Source organism: Lissotriton vulgaris, chromosome 8, assembly GCF_964263255.1.
Source record: "Lissotriton vulgaris chromosome 8, aLisVul1.2, whole genome shotgun sequence".
Taxonomy (NCBI): domain Eukaryota; kingdom Metazoa; phylum Chordata; class Amphibia; order Caudata; family Salamandridae; genus Lissotriton; species Lissotriton vulgaris.
In genome coordinates, this window is record NC_141696.1 from 1575022526 (window position 1) to 1575041987 (window position 19462).

At 46.8% G+C, this 19462-nt stretch overlaps 1 protein-coding gene across 1 annotated transcript in view; it reads left to right on the forward strand.

The window, feature by feature from the left end:
* The window catches only part of UBASH3A (ubiquitin associated and SH3 domain containing A), a 281915-nt gene that overhangs the window by 110952 nt on the left and 151501 nt on the right, over nucleotides 1-19462 (forward strand). Inside the window, exon 5 of the mRNA XM_086935867.1 lies at nucleotides 16414-16583. Coding sequence (XP_086791993.1) covers nucleotides 16414-16583 — 170 coding nt within the window. The remainder of the gene's footprint in view (nucleotides 1-16413; nucleotides 16584-19462) is intronic.

A 19462-nucleotide genomic window follows, 5' to 3' on the forward strand; every position in this document is an offset into this window, starting at 1 on the left:
TCTCTCAGTGCAGATTAATCAGTTTTCACGTGGCTTTGTTTCTGGGTTTATGGTCGTGTCTGTGACTTTCTGAGATCCATCACTCCACGGGGTACCATAGTGCCAGTCTACAGCTTTGAAAAGCGAAACAGTTCCAGACTATCTTATCGACCCTCACTCACATTCTTTCTGCCTCGCCACTGATCTAACCCGTGCCTACCTGCAGCCTTGAGCTTCTTCAGCGCCTTTCCAAATCTGCCTTTTCTGTGCGGTTGCACACTGACTTCCAGGCAGATATCCACAAGCTAAATACTGTCTTTCACAATAAAGACAGCAGACACCTAATCAGAGCAGACCATCTTTGTTATGTCCCTTTAGCCATGATTAGTCCAGGCCCTCCCATTCCTACTTTACGGAGATGGAAGCTAGTGTATGTGGGGATTTCACATGCTTTTGCAATGGGCCTTTGCTAGAGTGCTAAGCGGCCATTCTCAATGCTGCTACTTTCTCTGCTTGTCACTGGACTTTATGCTTGCTTGCTCTTACTTGGATGAGAGAAAAGGTTTATGTTGGCAATAAAGCTCTCTATCAGTGTAATAGTGCATGCCCTTCGACCATCCTGCCTCAAAGTTCTACTACCCGCACCCGTAGCATGTCCGGGCCCTCAGATGCTGCCTGCTTGTTGTTCCTTCGAGAGATGCCTGTCACCCAGATTCGTCATGGATACTCATTGAAACACTCACAGAGCACGAACTACTGCCACGATACACCAGCGCTCTATTTTAGGAGACTAGTATTGCATTTAGAAGAATTGTAGGCTGCTTGGAATTATTTTAGAAACATTTACCGATTTTAAAAACACATGTTTTAAATATTGTTAGTGTAAATATATATGTTGCTGCACTGATCCTAGCGTATTTGCACATATCCCCAGCACCTACCTGACCCGCCAGAGCGGAGGGAATAGGGCACTTGGAGCCGTCCACGAGCACCAGCCGCCATCTTGTTGCTGGGTCGGGACGCGTTCTAGCTCTTCTCCACTTCCTGGGAGAGAGCTATTTAGAGCGAGCAAGCCCTTCGCTCAATTGATACTCATTGAAACACTCACAGAGCACGAACTACTGCCACGATACTCCAGCGCTCTATTTTAGGAGACTAGTATTGCATTTAGAAGAATTGTAGGCTGCTTGGAATTATTTTAGAAACATTTACCGATTTTAAAAACACATGTTTTAAATATTGTTAGTGTAAATATATATGTTGCTGCACTGATCCTAGCGTATTTGCACATATCCCCAGCACCTTCCCGACCCGCCAGAGCGGAGGGAATAGGGCACTTGGAGCCGTCCGCGAGAACCAGCTGCAATCTTGGGGCTGGGTCGGGACGCGTTCTAGCTCTTCTCCACTTCCTGGGAGAGAGCTATTTAGAGCGAGCGAGCCCTTCGCTCAATTGATACTCATTGAAACACTCACAGAGCACGAACTACTGCCACGATACACCAGCGCTCTATTTTAGGAGACTAGTATTGCATTTAGAAGAATTGTAGGCTGCTTGGAATTATTTTAGAAACATTTACCGATTTTAAAAACACATGTTTTAAATATTGTAAGTGTAAATATATATGTTGCTGCACTGATCCTAGCGTATTTGCACATATCCCCAGCACCTACCCGACCCGCCAGAGCGGAGGGAATAGGGCACTTGGAGCCGTCCACGAGCACCAGCCGCCATCTTGGGGCTGGGTCGGGACTAGTTCTAGCTCTTCTCCACTTCCTGGGAGAGAGCTATTTAGTCCTCGCTCGTCTAGGATGCGCAGCGGATGAGCGCAGCGGGCACGCGCCGAAGACGCGCCTAAGACAAGCCCGTCTGCGCCCGTCCGAGCCAGATCCGGGCCCAGGGCCACCACCCCTACTCCGGCGGCCATCCAAGATACTACACCTACCCTACGCTACACCTCCGCACAGCTGAGAGAGCTGAACCCAGGTTTGGGTAGGTCATGCCAAGTATTACCGCCTTTTAAACACTTGCCATCTACGCCCATTTCATGTGTAGGCTGCGCTTTTACCCTTCCACCTCCTTTGTCCGCGACCATTACCACATTGTACTCACCGGAAACTACCAGTGCCCTGCTCGCAGTTGATCAGTATTATAGGGCAGAACTGATTAACGCACGTTCCCTCCCCCAACATAGCTTGGATATTAGAGAGTGTATTCTCAACCAGAAACTGGATATTCTCTTTGTTACGGAATCCTGGGGAGATGAGGCATCGGGCCCTGACTTTGTTATGGCCACCCCTGAAGGCTACTGTGTGGCCAGACAAGACAGAATTTCTGGGCGAGGCGGAGGTTTAGCCATTATTCATAAGGACACTTATCGTGCAAAATTCGAGCCTATTCAAAGCACTACCTGCGAAGCTTTTGCGTTTGTTATCAATCTTACGCAGAGGCAATCTTTCAAAGGGACACTTGTGTACAGGCCACCGGGTTCCCGTACCAAATTCTTAGCTGAACTTACAGAAATAACTGAACTTGTAATAGGATCCTCGGACTATACGATTCTAGGGGATTTTAACTTCCTGCTTGAAAACCTTGAAAATAAAGACACAGCCCAACTCATCACCGATATGCAGGCAATGGGGCTGCAGCAATTGGTGAGGGGCCCTACGCATGAGGCCGGGCACACACTGGATGGCCTGTTCACCAATAATCCGGGCATTGATCTGTCAGCGGTACTACCTCTGGTATGGTCTGACTACCAAGCTATTATTTTCAGGATTAGATCGTCACCCTCCAAACCCTCTCAGACCAAAATCCGGTCGGCAGTGGGGACGCGGAGGTGGAAAAACGCAGACATTCCACACCTCACTAATCTCCTAATGACATCAGCCCCGGAAAGCTCATGTGATCCTGAAACTATGTCCACTAATTTTCAGGATTGGATCCTGAAGGCAGCTAATCAAGTTGCACCTGAAAAATATTATCGCCCAAATAGAGCCACTCCATCTGCCCAGTGGTATACAGAGGAGCTGCGACTCCAACGTCAGTATTGCAGAAACTTAGAAAGGCGTTGGAGAAAGCATTATAGCCCCCCCGCTAAGCAAGTCTATAAAAATGCACTGGCAATATATAAGAAAGCTCTCATTACGCAAAAGAATATCTTTTTCACTGGCCAAATTGAGCAAGCACAGAACTCAGCCAGGATGCTTTTTCAAGTGGTGAGCTCTCTTTCTAATCCTCCAACTGGACCTGTAACTGAGAATTTGCAGGAACTTTGTAGCTCACTGGCCACATTCTTCACCTCTAAGGTGATGGATATCTACTCCGCATTCTCCAAAGAACCAGTGGGAGGATCCATGGACCTATCCATCCATCCTGCGCCCACTCACCCTTTCTTCGCTCAGTTTCAGTCAGTTACTGAAGACCAGGTCAGCACGCTTGTTGCTAAGATCAAATCAGGCTCTCCGCTTGATCCATGTCCTCCTCCCATAATGAACCAATTACATAACACCATCACCCAGCCGCTCACCGATATTTGTAATTCCATCTTCAAAACCGGTGTCTATCCTGAGATTTGGAAGAAGGCTATTGTCAAACCTTTGCTCAAGAAGCCTTCCCTAGATCCCACCATTACGGCCAATTATAGGCCTATCGCTTGCCTTCCCTTCCCGGCTAAAATCATAGAGGCCATTATGAACCAACAGCTGTCAGAGTTTATTGAGCAAAATGGACTCTTGGATGATACTCAGTTCGGGTTCCGGAGAGGACACGGAACCGAGACAGCACTGATAAAGGCCTCCGATGAAATCAGAGACATCATGGATTCGGGAGGAGTGGCAGTGCTTATTTTGTTGGACCTATCGGCGGCCTTTGACACGGTCGACCACGTCATCTTGGTCGACCGTGTCGCAGCCCTTGGGATTAACCATTGGCGAGGGTCATCAAATCTCATGGGATGCGTTTAACCACCTACGCAGATGACACCCAGCTTGTGCTGGTGGTGCATAAGAACGGCCCAGTGGTAGCAGCTAAGCTTCAGGAGGGGTTACTGGACATACAATCATGGATGCACAGTAACTGCTTGAAGCTTAATGCGGAGAAAACAGAGGTGATGACCTTCGGTAATATCTCTCCAGAGTGGTCCCCGACATGGTGGCCCAGTCAGATGGGCCCTCCCCCGGTCCCAGCCACCAAGGTCAGGAATTTAGGAGTGATTTTTGATAGCAAGCTATCCTTCAGATATCATGTTAACAAGGTGGTCTCTGCGGCGTTCTTCATGCTGAAAAAGATTAAAAAACTTCTGCCGTATTTACCAGCATCAGCAGGAAAAACACTGATTACTACCTTAGTGTTTTCCAAGCTTGATTATGGAAATGCTCTCTTTTTCAACACGCATAAATGCATCCTGAACAAGCTTCAATCTGTCCAAAATATGGCAGCACGGATCCTGCTCAACATACCCAGACGTCACTCCACTTCGGCAGCCATACGCCAGCTCCACTGGCTAAGAGTGGAGAGCAGGATCAAATTTAAAGCTCTGTGCATTGCCTATAAGGCCATCCATCAGACAGGACCGAAGTTCCTAAAGGAGGCATTTCAGGTGTACATTCCTAAAAGGAACCTAAGATCAGCAGCAAGCTATCGACTGTCTGTACCCCGCACAAGAACGGTAACATGGGGCGACAGACGATTTTTGGTAGCAACTCCAATATTGTGGAACTCACTCCCCTTAGACATTAAAACTGCGCCAACCCTTATTAGCTTCCGCAAGGCCTTGAAGACCTGGCTCTTCAATCAATAATATCGTGTCCTGACCACTGTATCTTGGAGTATCTCACTGCGCCTAGACACCTCAGGGTAGTAGTTGCGCATTAAAAATTCCATAAATAAATAAAAATAAAATAAAATGGGCAGTACTTTACTAGCGCTTCTTGCGGTGGCAGGGGAGGGGGTTCAGCTAATAATCTGTCTGTGCTGTGGCTGTTCTCCCAATGTCTCCCCCCCTCAGTGAAAACAGCAGCGTGGGGTAAAGTCAGCAAGTAGGACGTCCTCTCACAGTCGTTAAGTAGCACTCTGTTTCCTTGCACCGTGTCTCTTTGTCTTTGATCTCATATAAGTACAGCTAATTGTTCCTGCAGACGGGCCTGCGTCTCACCCCTAAGCCTCCTTTAAAGCAGCTGCCACGTCACTGAGATTACACTTGTCTGCTTACCGTCAAAACCTGGGAACGAACCTCTGCTCTTCGTATTTAAACACGAGTAAATATTTCGCCCTGTTTTTCTTTTTTCTCTCGTCGCATTTTTTACCTGCTCTTTTTAAGTACAGCCTTAAAGCGCACCTTCCACACTGTGTTATCAGTTTCCCCATTCCCATATGTTGAAAGTACAGGCTGTCCAGTTGTTCCGTGTACGTCCCCCTCCCCACAACATACTGCCACCAGTGCCATTTACAGCTTTTTGTCTATCAGGGCCAAGCGGGTTCCTGAATTAAAGGGTGTGCTCCTTTAATTCTAGACACATCTTCAGCGCCTGGATACCCTACTGGGTGATTAGCTGCTATGCAAGTCTTGATTAATTGATTGTAAATAGCTTCTCTTTAATACCCCTCCTGAAGCTACATGCTTATTACTTGATGGCTAGAGGAAACATTAACTTTTCACTAAGTATAACCTGTAACCGGTCAGCCGGTCCGTCCCAGAGTCTTTCATTTTTTCTTTTTTATTTATATAGCACCTACTACCTCCCTGACGAGGCGATACATTTGGAAACTAAACACTGTATTTTTGTCTCCATATTTCTACAACATTTGGCCTTGGCAGACCAAACCTCGCAACAGGAGAAGCATGCATGGCTTAGAACTGCATTAAAAATGCTAATACTCCCAAACTAGAACGATAGTTCAGTAGGAGAATGTGCCAGCAGCAGAGAGCTGCGTGCCACCTTCAGCTACGCACTTTACCGCCCTCACTCTACCGCCCTCACTCTACCACTCTACCGCCCTCACTCTGCCCTCTACCGCTCTCACACCCTCATTCTACCACCCTCACTCTACCCCTCTACCGCCCTCACTCTACCACTCTACCTCCCTCACTTTACCACTCTACCACTATACCACTCTCACTCTACCACTAGACCTCCCTCACTCTACCACGCTCACTCTACCACTCTACTGCCCTCACTCTACCACTCTACTGCCTTCACTCTACCGCTCTACCGCCCTCACACCCTCATTCTACCACCCTCACTCTACCACTCGACCGCGCTCACTCTCTGCTCTACCGCCCTCACTCTACCACTCTACCGCCCTCACTCTGCCCCTCTACCACCCTCACACCCTCATTCTACCGCCCTCACTCTACCACTCTACCGCCCTCACTCTACCACTCTACCGCCCTCATTCTACCGCCCTCACTCTACCGCCCTCACTCTACCACTCTACCGCCCTCACTCTACCACTCTACCGCCCTCACTCTACTGCCCTCACTCTACCACTCGACCGCCCTCACTCTACCGCCCTCACTCTACCACTCTACCGCCCTCACTCTACCGCTCTACCGCCCTCACTCTACCGCTCTACCGCCCTCACTCTACCACTCTACCGCCCTCACTCTACCACTCTACCACCCTCACTCTACCGCCCTCACTCTACCGCCCTCACTCTACCACTCTACCGCCCTCACTCTACTGCCCTCACTCTACCACCCTCACTCTACCGCCCTCACTCTACTGCTCTCACTCTACCGCCCTCACTCTACCACTCTACTGCCCTCACTCTACCACTCAACCTCCCTCACTCTACCGCGCTCACTCTCCGCTCTACCGCCCTCACTCTACTGCCATCACTCTACCGCCCTCACTCTACCACTCTACCACCCTCACTCTACCGCCCTCACTCTACCGCCCTCACTCTACCACTCTACCGCCCTCACTCTACTGCCTTCACTCTACCACCCTCACTCTACCGCCCTCACTCTACTGCTCTCACTCTACCGCCCTCACTCTACCACTCTACTGCCCTCACTCTACCACTCAACCTCCCTCACTCTACCGCGCTCACTCTCCGCTCTTCCGCCCTAACTCTACTGCCATCACTCTATCTATCTATCTATCTATCTATCTATCTATCTATCTATCTATCTATCTATCTATCTATCTATCTATCGCCCTCCCTCACACTATCTATCTATCTATCTATCTATCTATCTATCTATCTATCTATCTATCTATCTATCTATCTATCTATCTATCTATCTATCTATCTATCTATCTATCTATCTATCTATCTATCTATCTATCTATCTATCTATCTATCTATCTATCCATCTATCTATCTATCTATCTATCTATCTATCTATCTATCTATCTATCTATCTATCTATCTATCTATCTATCTATCTATCTATCTATCTATCTATCTATCTATCTATCACCCTCCCTCACTCTATCTATCTATCTATCTATCTATCGCCCTCCCTCTATCTATCTATCGCCCTACCTCTATCATCTATCGCCCTCCCTCTATCTATCGCCCTCCCTCTATCTATCTATCGCCCTCCCTCTATCTATCTATCGCCCTTCCTCACTCCATCTATCGCCCTCCCTCCCTCTATCTATCGCCCTCCCTCCCTCTATCTATCGCCCTCCCTCCCTCTATCGCCCTCCCTCCCTCTATCTATAGCCCTCCCTCTATCTATCGCCCTCCCTCTATTGCCCTCCCTCTATCTATCTATCGCCCTACCTCTATCTATCTTCGCCCTCCCTCTATCTATCTGTCGCACTCACTCTATCTATCACATCACCACAGCATCACTCGGCACCACCACAGCATCACTCAGGGGCACAACAACATTACTATGCGCTACTACAGCATTACTGAACGCTACAGCATCACTCGTCGCCACCACAACATCACTCATCGCCACCACAGCATCAATCTGTGCAACTATTCATCAATAACTGGTTCAAATATGTTCTCTCAATGTTTCAAGCTTTATTACAAATGTCACAAAAATATGTTAATATTTAACTTCTGTTCTTGGATTTTCGTCACAATAAAATACACTGAACATAATCTTCACAAAAGTTATTTACAAAAGTTTAAGCTATTGCCATTATAAATTACAAGAACTTTTATTTAAGTATTAATTTTTAAGAAAAATGAAAAGCCATTGTTATTTGTAATATCAATACATCTAAGTCACGTAAATACAACACATATTGCATTACAAATGCTATAGGTGTCTCATTTGCGAAAGTTAAAACTATTGGAATTGTAAATGACTGTTGGAAACGGGACCCTGGCCGGCCAAGACTCGCGTCGAGGTCAGTCAGGGATCACCATTTCCAAGAGTCAGGGCAAGGGAGTTACACGCCAAGATAACCCCTCACTCGCCCTCTAGGTAACGTGGCGCGAGCAGTCAAGGCTAAACTTGGAGGCGATGTAAGTTAAGTATTTGCGCATGCACCCCAGCAACAACACCCAAGGCCCACCACAAAGAAAACACTCCACACAAGGTTATATGAAAATAGCCTTTGTATTATAATAAATATACATCCGATAAAACACACATCTTGTTACACTGTGCCAACAGGCACGGGCGGAATTTACAAGGGATATTTGTACAGGACAGGGCCACTTGAACCACTGTCAAGGTTATCAACACTTTTAGCAGCAATACTTTCAGTAATAAAGCAATACCTTCAGTAATAAAGCAATACTTTCAGTAATAGCACTTCAGCAATACCTTCAGTAATAAAGCAATACTTTCAGTAATAGCACGTTAGCAATACCTTCAGTAATAAAGCAATACTTTCAGTAATAGCACTTCAGCAATACCTTCAGTAATAAAGCAATACTTTCAGTCATAGCACTTTAGCAATACCTTCAGTAATAAAGCAATACTTTCAGTAATAGCACTTTAGCAATACCTTCAGTAATAAAGCAATACTTTCAGTAATAGCACTTCAGCAATACCTTCAGTAATAAAGCAATACTTTCAGTCATAGCACTTTAGCAATACCTTCAGTAATAAAGCAATACTTTCAGTAATAGCACTTTAGCAATACCTTCAGTAATAAAGCAATACTTTCAGTCATAGCAATACTTTCAGTAATAGCATACAACCAGTAATTACTGGTAACAGGACCTCTCTAGCACCACCTGTACTAGGGAGAAAACAACCACCTACACGTCACACTACCTGTAGGGGTGCAAAAGCAACACACATGATGTCGTAACATTCAGAGGTGTAAAAGGACAAAGAGAACACATGATGAATAATCTACCCATTCAGAGGTGTAAGCAAAACACAAGATGCCGTAACATTCAGAGGTGTAAAATCACTAACTATGTCCCCAAACTCACCAGTCACCACCTGTGACTGTCCCGGTGTCCCAATGTCAGGGCCTAAACGTGGCAGTTGTCCACTAAGTGCTGGACAACTGGAGCAGGGAAAGTTAGCACAAAGTTGGAGCCTCTCTGGGCTCAAGGAACCACCACTGTGGCACTGGTGAACCTCTCTTAGGCTCTCTCACCAGGAAGGGGGGGGCTGCTGAGCCTCTCAGGGCTCCAGCAACAGAAAAAGGTGCAGCCTCGCTGGGCTGGGGGGTCCCTCGCTCTGGGGACCCAAAGCAATAATGCTGGCCAAGAGCCACGCTGGGCTCTAACTCAACTGGTGCCCCCGGGGCACCCCGTGGCTCCAAAGACGCGGAGATATTCTCTCTTGTTGGAGCCTCTCTGGCTCGGGTTGGAGTCCCCCTCTTGGGGACTCGGGACACTCACAAATGCCCCCGGAGCCCTCAGGCTCGAAACACAAAGGCGCGAGGTCGCGCTACCGAGAGGGGGGCGGGGCGGACACCGGCAATGTGTCCCGACGCTCCCCCCCTCCTCTGCAGGCACCTACCGGGTTGCGCTGGTCTCTCCAGCGGAGGCGGGTCTCTCCCGCTGGTCCCGGGCTCTCCTTCCCTCTCGGGGAGCCTCGGCAGGCTCTCTCGCGGCTCGGCGAGGGAGGCGGGACTTCCGGTCGGCCTTTCAGTTATTTTCAAAACCAACGCATGAATACAAAATTTGTCATTAACAATACCAATAGCTCAAACTTTCCTAATGCGAGACCTATTGCATTGCAAATGCTTGTTTATGTGTGTAGTCCACAGGATGGATGATGTAGGCTGTGGGAATTATCTTATATTAATATGCATACATATATTTGCAAAGAAAAGAAAAAAACTCTATGTTTTCTTAAAGTTTAATGCTCAGAAATTTTTAACAGACACTGACACGTTTCGACCCGAAGGTCTTTATCACAGTTAGTGAGTCCATCAGCTATTTCCCTTATATACACAAGCTCATCCTGCTCATAATGGAGCATTCAGGGAATTGTAGTATCTGACCCAATACTTAAAATTAAAAGCAATTCTTACATAACTCGAAGCAGTAATGAATCATGGCACATATATTGATGACAAATATATCTCAGATTTGCATGCAATACCCACATTCTGTTACAGGTTGCGCTATTTGGCTAATTGTTATTGTGACTATATGGACAGGAGGAAATCTTACTTTTGTTATATGGTTGAAAGAGTTCTTGCGAGCTAAGTGCTCAGCACATCTTAAGTTCAAATTCGTGACCTCATGGTCAGTGTCTATGGGGATTTGGAAGTTTCTTTCCTGTGATGTTGACAGTTACACTACTTTGTAATAAGTCACAAAAGTTTGAGACACAGATCTATAGAGCTCTTCCTTCCCATAGGTCCTTTATTGGATATATCAGAAAAGCAATAGAATTGCAATAATTAACGATCACAGTCAGTGCATTTAGAGATGTGCGTCCAATTCCTCTTCAGCATTTGGACCATGTGGGATTTTGGTTCTCAATCTAATAATGGATTTTAATTCCAGGCAGTGAAGTTCCTGTGTTTTGTCCCCGCCTCGTTCATTTTTCTTAATTGTAGCTATGCCATAATATTGCGTAGTTCTCCAATTATTGTTGTGAGGTTGCATGTAGTACTTCGTAATGGCATAGATGCTGTCTTTCTTTTGTGCTGCCCTTATATGGTCCAGGATTCTCTTTTTAAGAGGACAAATAGTACTCCCCACATATTGTGAACCACACTCCCACTCAATACATACACCATGTATTGTGTTTTGCATGTTATCCTCTAATTGACGGTTATTGTCTGATTGTTGTCGTCCTTGGTCTGTTTCACGTTTACACAAATCTTGAAGGCACTTTGCACTTGTTGCATTTGGTAAAATCATTTTTTTCTTTGTCCAACCAAGTACTAGGTGATATGTCACAAAAGTGCCTTCTGGTGAGTTTGTCTCTCAGGGATGGTACCTTTCTATAGTTGATCACAGTTCTTGGGCTCACTGTATTTCCTATGTCAGGATCTTGGCTGGTAAGACTCCAACGCCATTTAAAAATGTGCATATTTCTTGACTCTCTTTGCTGTAAGTAAGTGTTGGCCTGAAATTCTCCTCTTCAATCTTATTCTCACTGAAGTCCTTTTTGGTGATGAGGGATTTCATGTGGGTTTTGAGTTTTGCTCTCTCAAGTCCATGATTTATGTTCTTCCAATGATATCCTTGCTTGTGAAATCTCTGCGTGACTTCTTTGAAATTATTTTTCTTATCTTGGTCATTTGAGCTTTCTCGTCTCACCTGTAAAAATGTACCACCAGTACCGCCAGCGCCACCAGCACCGCCAGCACCGCCAGCACCACCAGCACCGCCAGCACTGCCAGCACCACCAGCACCACCAGCACCACCAGCACCGCCAGCGCTGCCAGCACCACCAGCACTGCCAGCACCACCAGCACCACCAGCACTGTGGATTCAGTACTATTTTTGGCTCTAAGACTGGTTTGAGGGGGTCCAGCAAGTTGTTGCTTTCTAAGCAATGGGAATGCTGGCTGTAGACCATTTAATCCACACCTTGGCCATGTGTTGCAGAAGAGAGATGATGGGATAAATCAGAAGTACCTGCTCCAGCCTCTTTCACCAGCAGCAGGATGAAAGCATGCTTCCAAGCTTCGGGATACTCTGCTTCCTTCAAAGATGTCTTCAGAAGTCCAGTTAGATGCAGACTCAGCAGAGGGGGCAGGCGGCAGCAGATAAAGTGACTGCACGGGCATGATGGAGAGTCTGACCACATCTTTAGCATGGTCTTCTCCACCATCCCATTGGTTAGTTCAGTGAACTCATCCCAACTCGGCGAAGCCAAAGGATGGGGCCAGCGTCCTTTCCTTTCAATGGAAAGTTGATTTGCAAACTCCTGAACAATGTAGGCAGCTCGCTAGAGGATCCACGATGGCCCTCAAGTCACAGGAGATGACCTGAAGATCGGTGATTGTTCCCGGTAAGAAGGAGATGATAGACCTTTGAGGGACTCCTGCTTTTATGGAAAGAAGGAGTGTGGGCGACATTTGTTCTATTGGGTAGGCCAGCGCTTCCCAAACTTTTTGGATCCATGACCCACTTTCTAGAATAACATATGTTTGCGACCCGCCTAACTTTAACGGGCATGAGGCGGACGATTTTTGAATGTACTTAAAGTATGGTGTTGTTGCACACTGTCAGTTACAGACAGCACATTGTCCCTTGAAACGGCCACTAAATTCACCCAGACTTACAATTTTACTGATAAACCTATACTGTACACAAATGATAATGTGTGGAAAACAGGTGTCAGTGAATATTTTATATTTGTGCATCAACAAGTAAAATGTATTGATTTGTTTCGGTCCTATTCAAATTATTGTGTCCAGAACAATTCAGATGTACAAAAAAATCTGCTTCATTTGTGATTTCCTAACTCTAAATGTGTACAGTTCACTTACAGGTATTTACATTTTGTTGTGTGTTACAATTAAATGACATCCTGCAGTCTTCCCTTCCTCAGTCCATGTCCCCCACCGAGATTGTAACAGAATTCACTTTGCTTTTCTTTCTCTGACTGCAAAGGGGGAGTCGCTTGTCGACACCAATCCCCAGGTAAAAAAACAACAACAATTTGTTATTAGACATTTGACCTCTGTCTTTGAAGCGCAGCAAATGTGACAAAGTGAATACAGAATGTAAAGCCATCTTTATTCATTGCTTCGACTTTCACAACCCGTGACCCACAGTTTGGGGAACACTGGTGTACGTAGGATGTGATCCAAGTGAGAGTGGTCCCCGCTATGCCGACCCTGTCGAGTCGGTGGGTTAGTATGTCATAATCGTCTGTGTTGAAAGCAGCTGAAGGGTCCCAGAGAGGTAGGGCAGTGGCCCTATTCTTGTCTACTGAGTTTTTAAAGTCATCCAGATGGTTATTTGGGCAGAGTCGAAGCCTCTTTCTGGACAGATTCCTGCTTGAAAGTCAGAAAGTGCTTTTGCCGAAGGGTGAAGATACAGGTTAAAAACAAGAGGAGACAGCCAGGATCCTTGTGGGTGCTCACACAGCTGCAGGGCCACCTGGATGGACTCTCTAGTGCCTCCAAGAGGGGTTCAGTCCTTCGAAGCATCTCCTGAGCTGCTGAGTGAGCAGGATCAATCGATCAGGTTTTATCAAGCGAGGCTTCTCACCCGACAGGGTATCCAGGCGCTTGCAGGACACGGAGACTCATTTGAACAGCCAGGTCTAGAGGGCCATTCGGGATTCCGGAAGTGAGGCGATACTCCAGCGGTGCGTGCGGAGGCTGGTCCAGGTCTTTGCTGCGATGTGGAAGAAGAAGCGTCCACCAATTCTGCTTCGGTAGATGCGGGGAGTACGGAAAGTGAAAGGGAGGCGGAGCGTAGTCCTCTCGACGGCTGATGGAAGTTCAGGTGGTTGTTGATGTAGGCGGGTCCGTGGTCGTGTAGAGCCTTCTGCACATGGGTCAGCGGCTTGAAGTGGCATCTCTTCTGTACGGGGAGTCAGGGAGTTCCTGAGGTGGGGTGTGATGTGGATGCCGCTCACAGAGCTGACAAGAGGATGTACCATGTTACAACGCATACTATTACAACTACCTACCGTTACAACGCGACCATTACAACGCATACCATTACAACGCATAGCGCTTTGAGGTGCTGGATAGTGGTAAGTATAATTTACTATTCTAACTCCAGTCCCCGTGGACCCTAGGGAAGGTGTTGGATAGTAAATTATACTTATTCCCTATCCTAGAGCGCCCCCAGCGCAATGCGTTGTAATGGTATGCGTTGTAAAAGTCGCGTTGTAACAGTAGTGCGTTGTAACAAATGCGTTGTAACAGGTGTATACCTGACAAGAGGAGTGCGCCCCTTCGGTCTTCATCGCTGCCATCCAGGGGTCACCCACCCAGACATGAATCCCACCTTCATACCAGCTCCTGCCGCTGGTTGAGGAGTTTGTTGGGACATTTATTTTCACACGCTTGTTTTTAGTCACCCCATAGGCTTTTCATAATTCCGTTGTACTGTTTGTCATAAATCCGTTCTCGAATCGTCTAAACTTTGTAGTTAGGCCTTCAAAGCTTTTCTACAGCTTTACACTACTGACACCTATCATGTTCAGGGTTAAAGGTCGAAGATAAGGGCAGCACCCCAATACAGTGAACATAAAGTGCATAGAAGTGTATGTGAAGTGCATCTGTTTGCTTCCGCCAGCCCTACCCCTGGAGACTTCCTTCCAGCTCCCATGCGTTTCTAGGTTATTGCGGTTTAGAAAAGGTGCTAAAAAGTCGTCGGAGCTCGGGATGCGCACATGAGTCGTAACTCCGATCGGAAACGGAGGCTGTCTGCTGAGGTTCCGCTGGTTACAACGTGGTCGGAAATTGCGCACAGACTTTTTGCGAATCCTGTGGTGTTTTGAAAATCATACCAATATGTCAGTTCACAAAATACTGAATTGCGGTGGGTCACAATTCGACCCACCTCATGAATATTAATGAAGTAGTTAGTATATCACAGCCGACTATGATTAACAGGCAGTACAGAGATGGTATTTTCACAAAAAAGACCTAGACCACAGCGGCATCTATAAATTATCTATTTGATGTTGTACCATATGTTGCAAAACTTTAGCAAATAACTCCTATATTTTAATTAATGAGGTAGGAGGTACATCCATGTTATGCCATATTTAAAAGAATTTGCCCATCCCTCGAAAAAATAATAACAGTTGTGAGACAACAAATAACACACACCTATGTGCCAAACTTAGATAGGTAGAAAAAAGTGTGTGTGAGCAAGATGGCGCCTCACGGGCGCACCACCAACTGGAACCTGGCAGGTACTCACCAGGATTGCCCTGATCTCATCATTGGCACCATCAAGCTCCAAAGAACGAAATGTGTCCAAAAACAAACAGAAATGTGTTTGTGAGAAAGTGCAGTGTATAGAAACCACGAACAACACAAATTTGTGTCAAAGCAAACTTATAAAAACCACAAACAACACAGAACTTTGCTTTATTCTGTTTCTTTCGTGTTGGTTGTGGACTCTAAAAAAGTGAATGTGGCCACTACCTATCTAACCACACTCCACTTGCCTACAAGTACAGAGATGGTAGCCTGCGGTGGTCAGCAGACCACCATATCTGGGACTGCTAATAAATAAAATAATCTTTGTTTTTAAATGCATTCTGTTTGCCTTATAAGAAAACAGCATGCATTTAAAATAATATATATTTTGTAAGACTCCCAGGAACCACTACCTAGAACCAAAAATATATTTTTTTCACCACTCACAGTAAGAAAGGGTCCCTTGGGGACCCCTTCCCATTTGTGAACAGGTTATCACTACTTTTCAGAAGAAAATGTGTTTGTACATCTGGACCTTAGAGAACAGATTTGGGGAAAGGGGAGGTCTGTGGCATGTTGTGTCTTTGGCCCTGTATGTAGTTATTTTGCTCCAGAGAAGCATGTGTATGGAACTGAGCACACACCCCTCTTCTAAGCAGCAGCAGGCATGTGCCCTGATATCCAACTTGTAGGCATGCCTTCTACTCTGACTTATATTTTCTGAAACTTACACTTCTTTCCTACATTCATTGCATGATGTCTGCACTTTCTGGAGTGTAGTTTTAGGGAGATGCTGCTGTGTTCCGCTGCTTAATTTGAGCCAGTGATTTCCGGTGCTCAGCACTGGCACTTCATTGTCAACACTGGGCTTGTAACAGGCTGCCACATGGTGGCGTTGTCTGTGTAATTTAAAGATGAACACAATAACAGTTGTTTATTAATTCAATATACATTAAAAATGACTATTGACTGTCGGCCAAACCATTCTTATAGCTTTGGGGGCCTGGGATAGGCTGAACTGGGACACTAGCAGGAGTGTGATGCTGAGTAGGTGTGTTGGTTCTGCCATTGTCAGTGCTGGCGGGGCAGTGTGTGGTGCAAGCTGCAGTGATCTCCTGACGAGGGCCACGCATTTATTGTTTTACAAATTAAGCCCTGCTGTGTCCCACCTCTCTCTTGTCGTTGCCCCCCCAGATTGCCGCGTGAAGGCGGGCACCAAGCAGCTGCACCTGACGTTGGCGCATAAGTTCAGCCCTCACCACCAGTGGACGTTGGAGCAGCTGGCCAAAGCCATCACCCCGAGCCAGAGGTGCCAGTGGACGGCGTCTCTCTACTCCAGGGACATGCGCTTCGTCAATTATAAGGTACGCCTCTGCCTTGTGGGGTGTCCCGGGCATGCTTGCCAAGGGCCCCTCTTTCACTGTCCATCTGATGGAAACCTCTTTATTTACTCAATAATGTTACATACGCTGCTGTTTCTGTCCTGCCTTCGCTGCTCTGCTCAGCCAAGCCTCTGAGGTCTTACAATGTTGGTGAGGGACTCTGGGCTCAGACAGGCAGCTCGAGAGTGTGGGCGGACCAGGGAGGAAACTGCGGTGGTGTGCTCTATTATGTATTCTCTGACCTACGTCTGCAATAAACCTACAACCTGGTAACCTACGTGAACTGGCTACATGAGTAGTGTACAAAGAGATGTATATCTTTAATTTTGACAGGTTTCTTATCACTTCTTCACTTGTTCCTATACTGCTGTTTCTTACCTTTTGAGTCCCAACTCTGGCCCTTAACCCACATAAAGAGTCGTGTATTTCCATATGTGACGGAAGGTCGTGTGAGAAGTTAGCCTGGCATATGATGTCCACTAGTTCTAGTGGGCACCTTGCACCAGTCTAATTGACCCTTATTGATGGTGGTTGTAAAGTCAACCTTATGAAAAGCTATCCTAGTGGTAGCATGGACCAGCAGTCTTCAGGCTAAGACTTCAGTAGGCGAGGTAAACAAGTTGTTTTTCCATATATAATCCTTAGAAAACCAAATGAAAGGACACCACACAAGGTATATATCAAATATATATGTATTTAATCTAAACACAATCCCTCTGCACTCTTTATGAGGTCAGAGGTAAAAATACAATACAAGTCACACAGTTAATACACAATAAGTTGCACAGTATAAGTTATGCCCTAGGGTCCTCACTAACCATATACTAAGAAAGTGGTATTAGTGCCAAGTGAGAGTTAGAAAGCAGATCAAGGGTCTGTAGAATCGCTGAGGCTACACTAAACAACCAGTTGTTAGGAAGTAGGAGACCCACGGGAGCCGCATGCAGTGTCTAAACACAGGCATGGTTTCACATTGACTTTTAATGGAGTTTGTAAAAGTTACAAAGTTACAGATTAAGGACACTTCCAGATGGACTAGGATGGAACCCTTTTAAACGACGACACTTCGAGAGTCAAGACCCACGGGAGCACCGGAGCACTCGTGTTACCTCACTCAGGGAAGTCAGGTGCATAGGTGTCTTTTCGTGTCGGGTTTCCTCGTCGTTTTCTATGGAGAGCTGCAAAGAAGTGTTGCAGGCGACCAGAGGAAAAGTGTCTGGGTGGATCCAAGGGTGGATCGAAGATCTGAAGAACCTGAAAGCAGAGGGGACAGAGTCTGGGTCACTAGCCAGTGACCAGGAAGGAACCAGGAAGGAGCCAGGCGATGTTGGGTGCTTTGCAGGTGAAGAAGGTGAGCTTGTCTCTTCAGCCACGAGGTCCAAGAGGCATTGAAGATGACCAGGAGCTGGATTCGAGCTGTCCCACAATAAATCTAGATGACTGCAGTGTCGGTATCTGGATTGGATCCAACAAGCCTTGGCAGCCGCAACCCACGCAGGATGTCAAGATGGAATCTGTTGCAGACCAGCAAGGTCTGTGGCGCTTCTCCTTTTCAGGGAAGCTGAAGCAAACCAGGAGCAACCAGGAAAGCAAAGTAAATTCTAGATGGCGTCTTCAGGGGGCACACTAGCCAAAGGGCAAGGAACCGGGAAGACATGTTGAGCACAAATGTAAAGGCATGGCCCACGGGACACTCGCGGAGTCTGGGGGCCTGGGCTTCAGTGCAAATGGTGCTCGGGCTGGGGCTTCTTGTACCCCAATGCACAACTTACTGAGACTTCAGGAAAGGAGTGCAGTTAGCAAAATGGAGCATGTATAAGATGTCCGGTCCCATGTCTCTCGTATCCATCACGTGTCTCAGCTTTGCTGTGGATGTGGGTCGGGGTCAGAGAAGTTTGGAAGTCCAGTTCTTGAGTCGCAGAGTCTTCGGGTTCCGACGGGAGCCTTGAAACTGCAGACTGGCAAAGTTGCTGTTGGTGCCTGTTTGCACAGGGTGGTAACTCCTGGACCACAAGGGAGATGTCTTCAGTCTTCCAGTCAAAATGGAAAGTCGAAGGTCTAAGATATGTCTTGCAACGATTCGTCCAGGATAATCTAAAGTCCTGGGGACACAGCTCCTATACTTATACTAAGAAAGAGGGCTGGATTACCGGACTAGGTCCCTCCTATGGGTGGACCTGAGAAGGGGGTGGTTACACCCCTTTCCCTTTGTCCAGTTTTGCGGCAGAGCTGGGGCTGGAGTGCCCCAGCACCGGTTTGAACCGGGCTATGAATGGAGCACCTTGTGTGCCCCAGGCAGTGTCTAGATGCATTCACTCAATGCAGCCCTCCCTGCCCCAATACACAAAACCCCTGTCTGGGGAGGTGCTGCCACCTCCCTGGACAGGAAACCTATTGTCCAGACCTCCCCTGCCAGAGTTTCGTCCAGCAACAGGAGGTCAGACTCGTGTCCGTGGCTGCAGCATCCGTTTTGTGATGCTGTGGGTCTGTTTAACTTTAACCGGGTAAAGCAGTAACTTACATGTCTTCTCTCTCTAGAAGGGTGGAATGCTACCCCGCCACAAGAATTGGCGAGAGGAGTAGTATTCCAAAGTGTTTGACACCTTACACGACATGTTTTGATAAAGCCAAACCAAAGTTAGCATTACCCGCGAGGATTATAATACACTTAAGAGTATTTGGTATGGCTATATCATAGAACAGCTATAAGGAGATGGTTCCGAAAGCTGCAGAGGGGCTCAGCTCATGCCAGAGCCCCCTCTCACATAAAACCAAGCACTCTGCCTCCAGGATTGTCGAGGCCTACCATGGGAGTGGCTTATAGGTGTATATGTGTCTACATGTAAAGGTAGATATAGGTA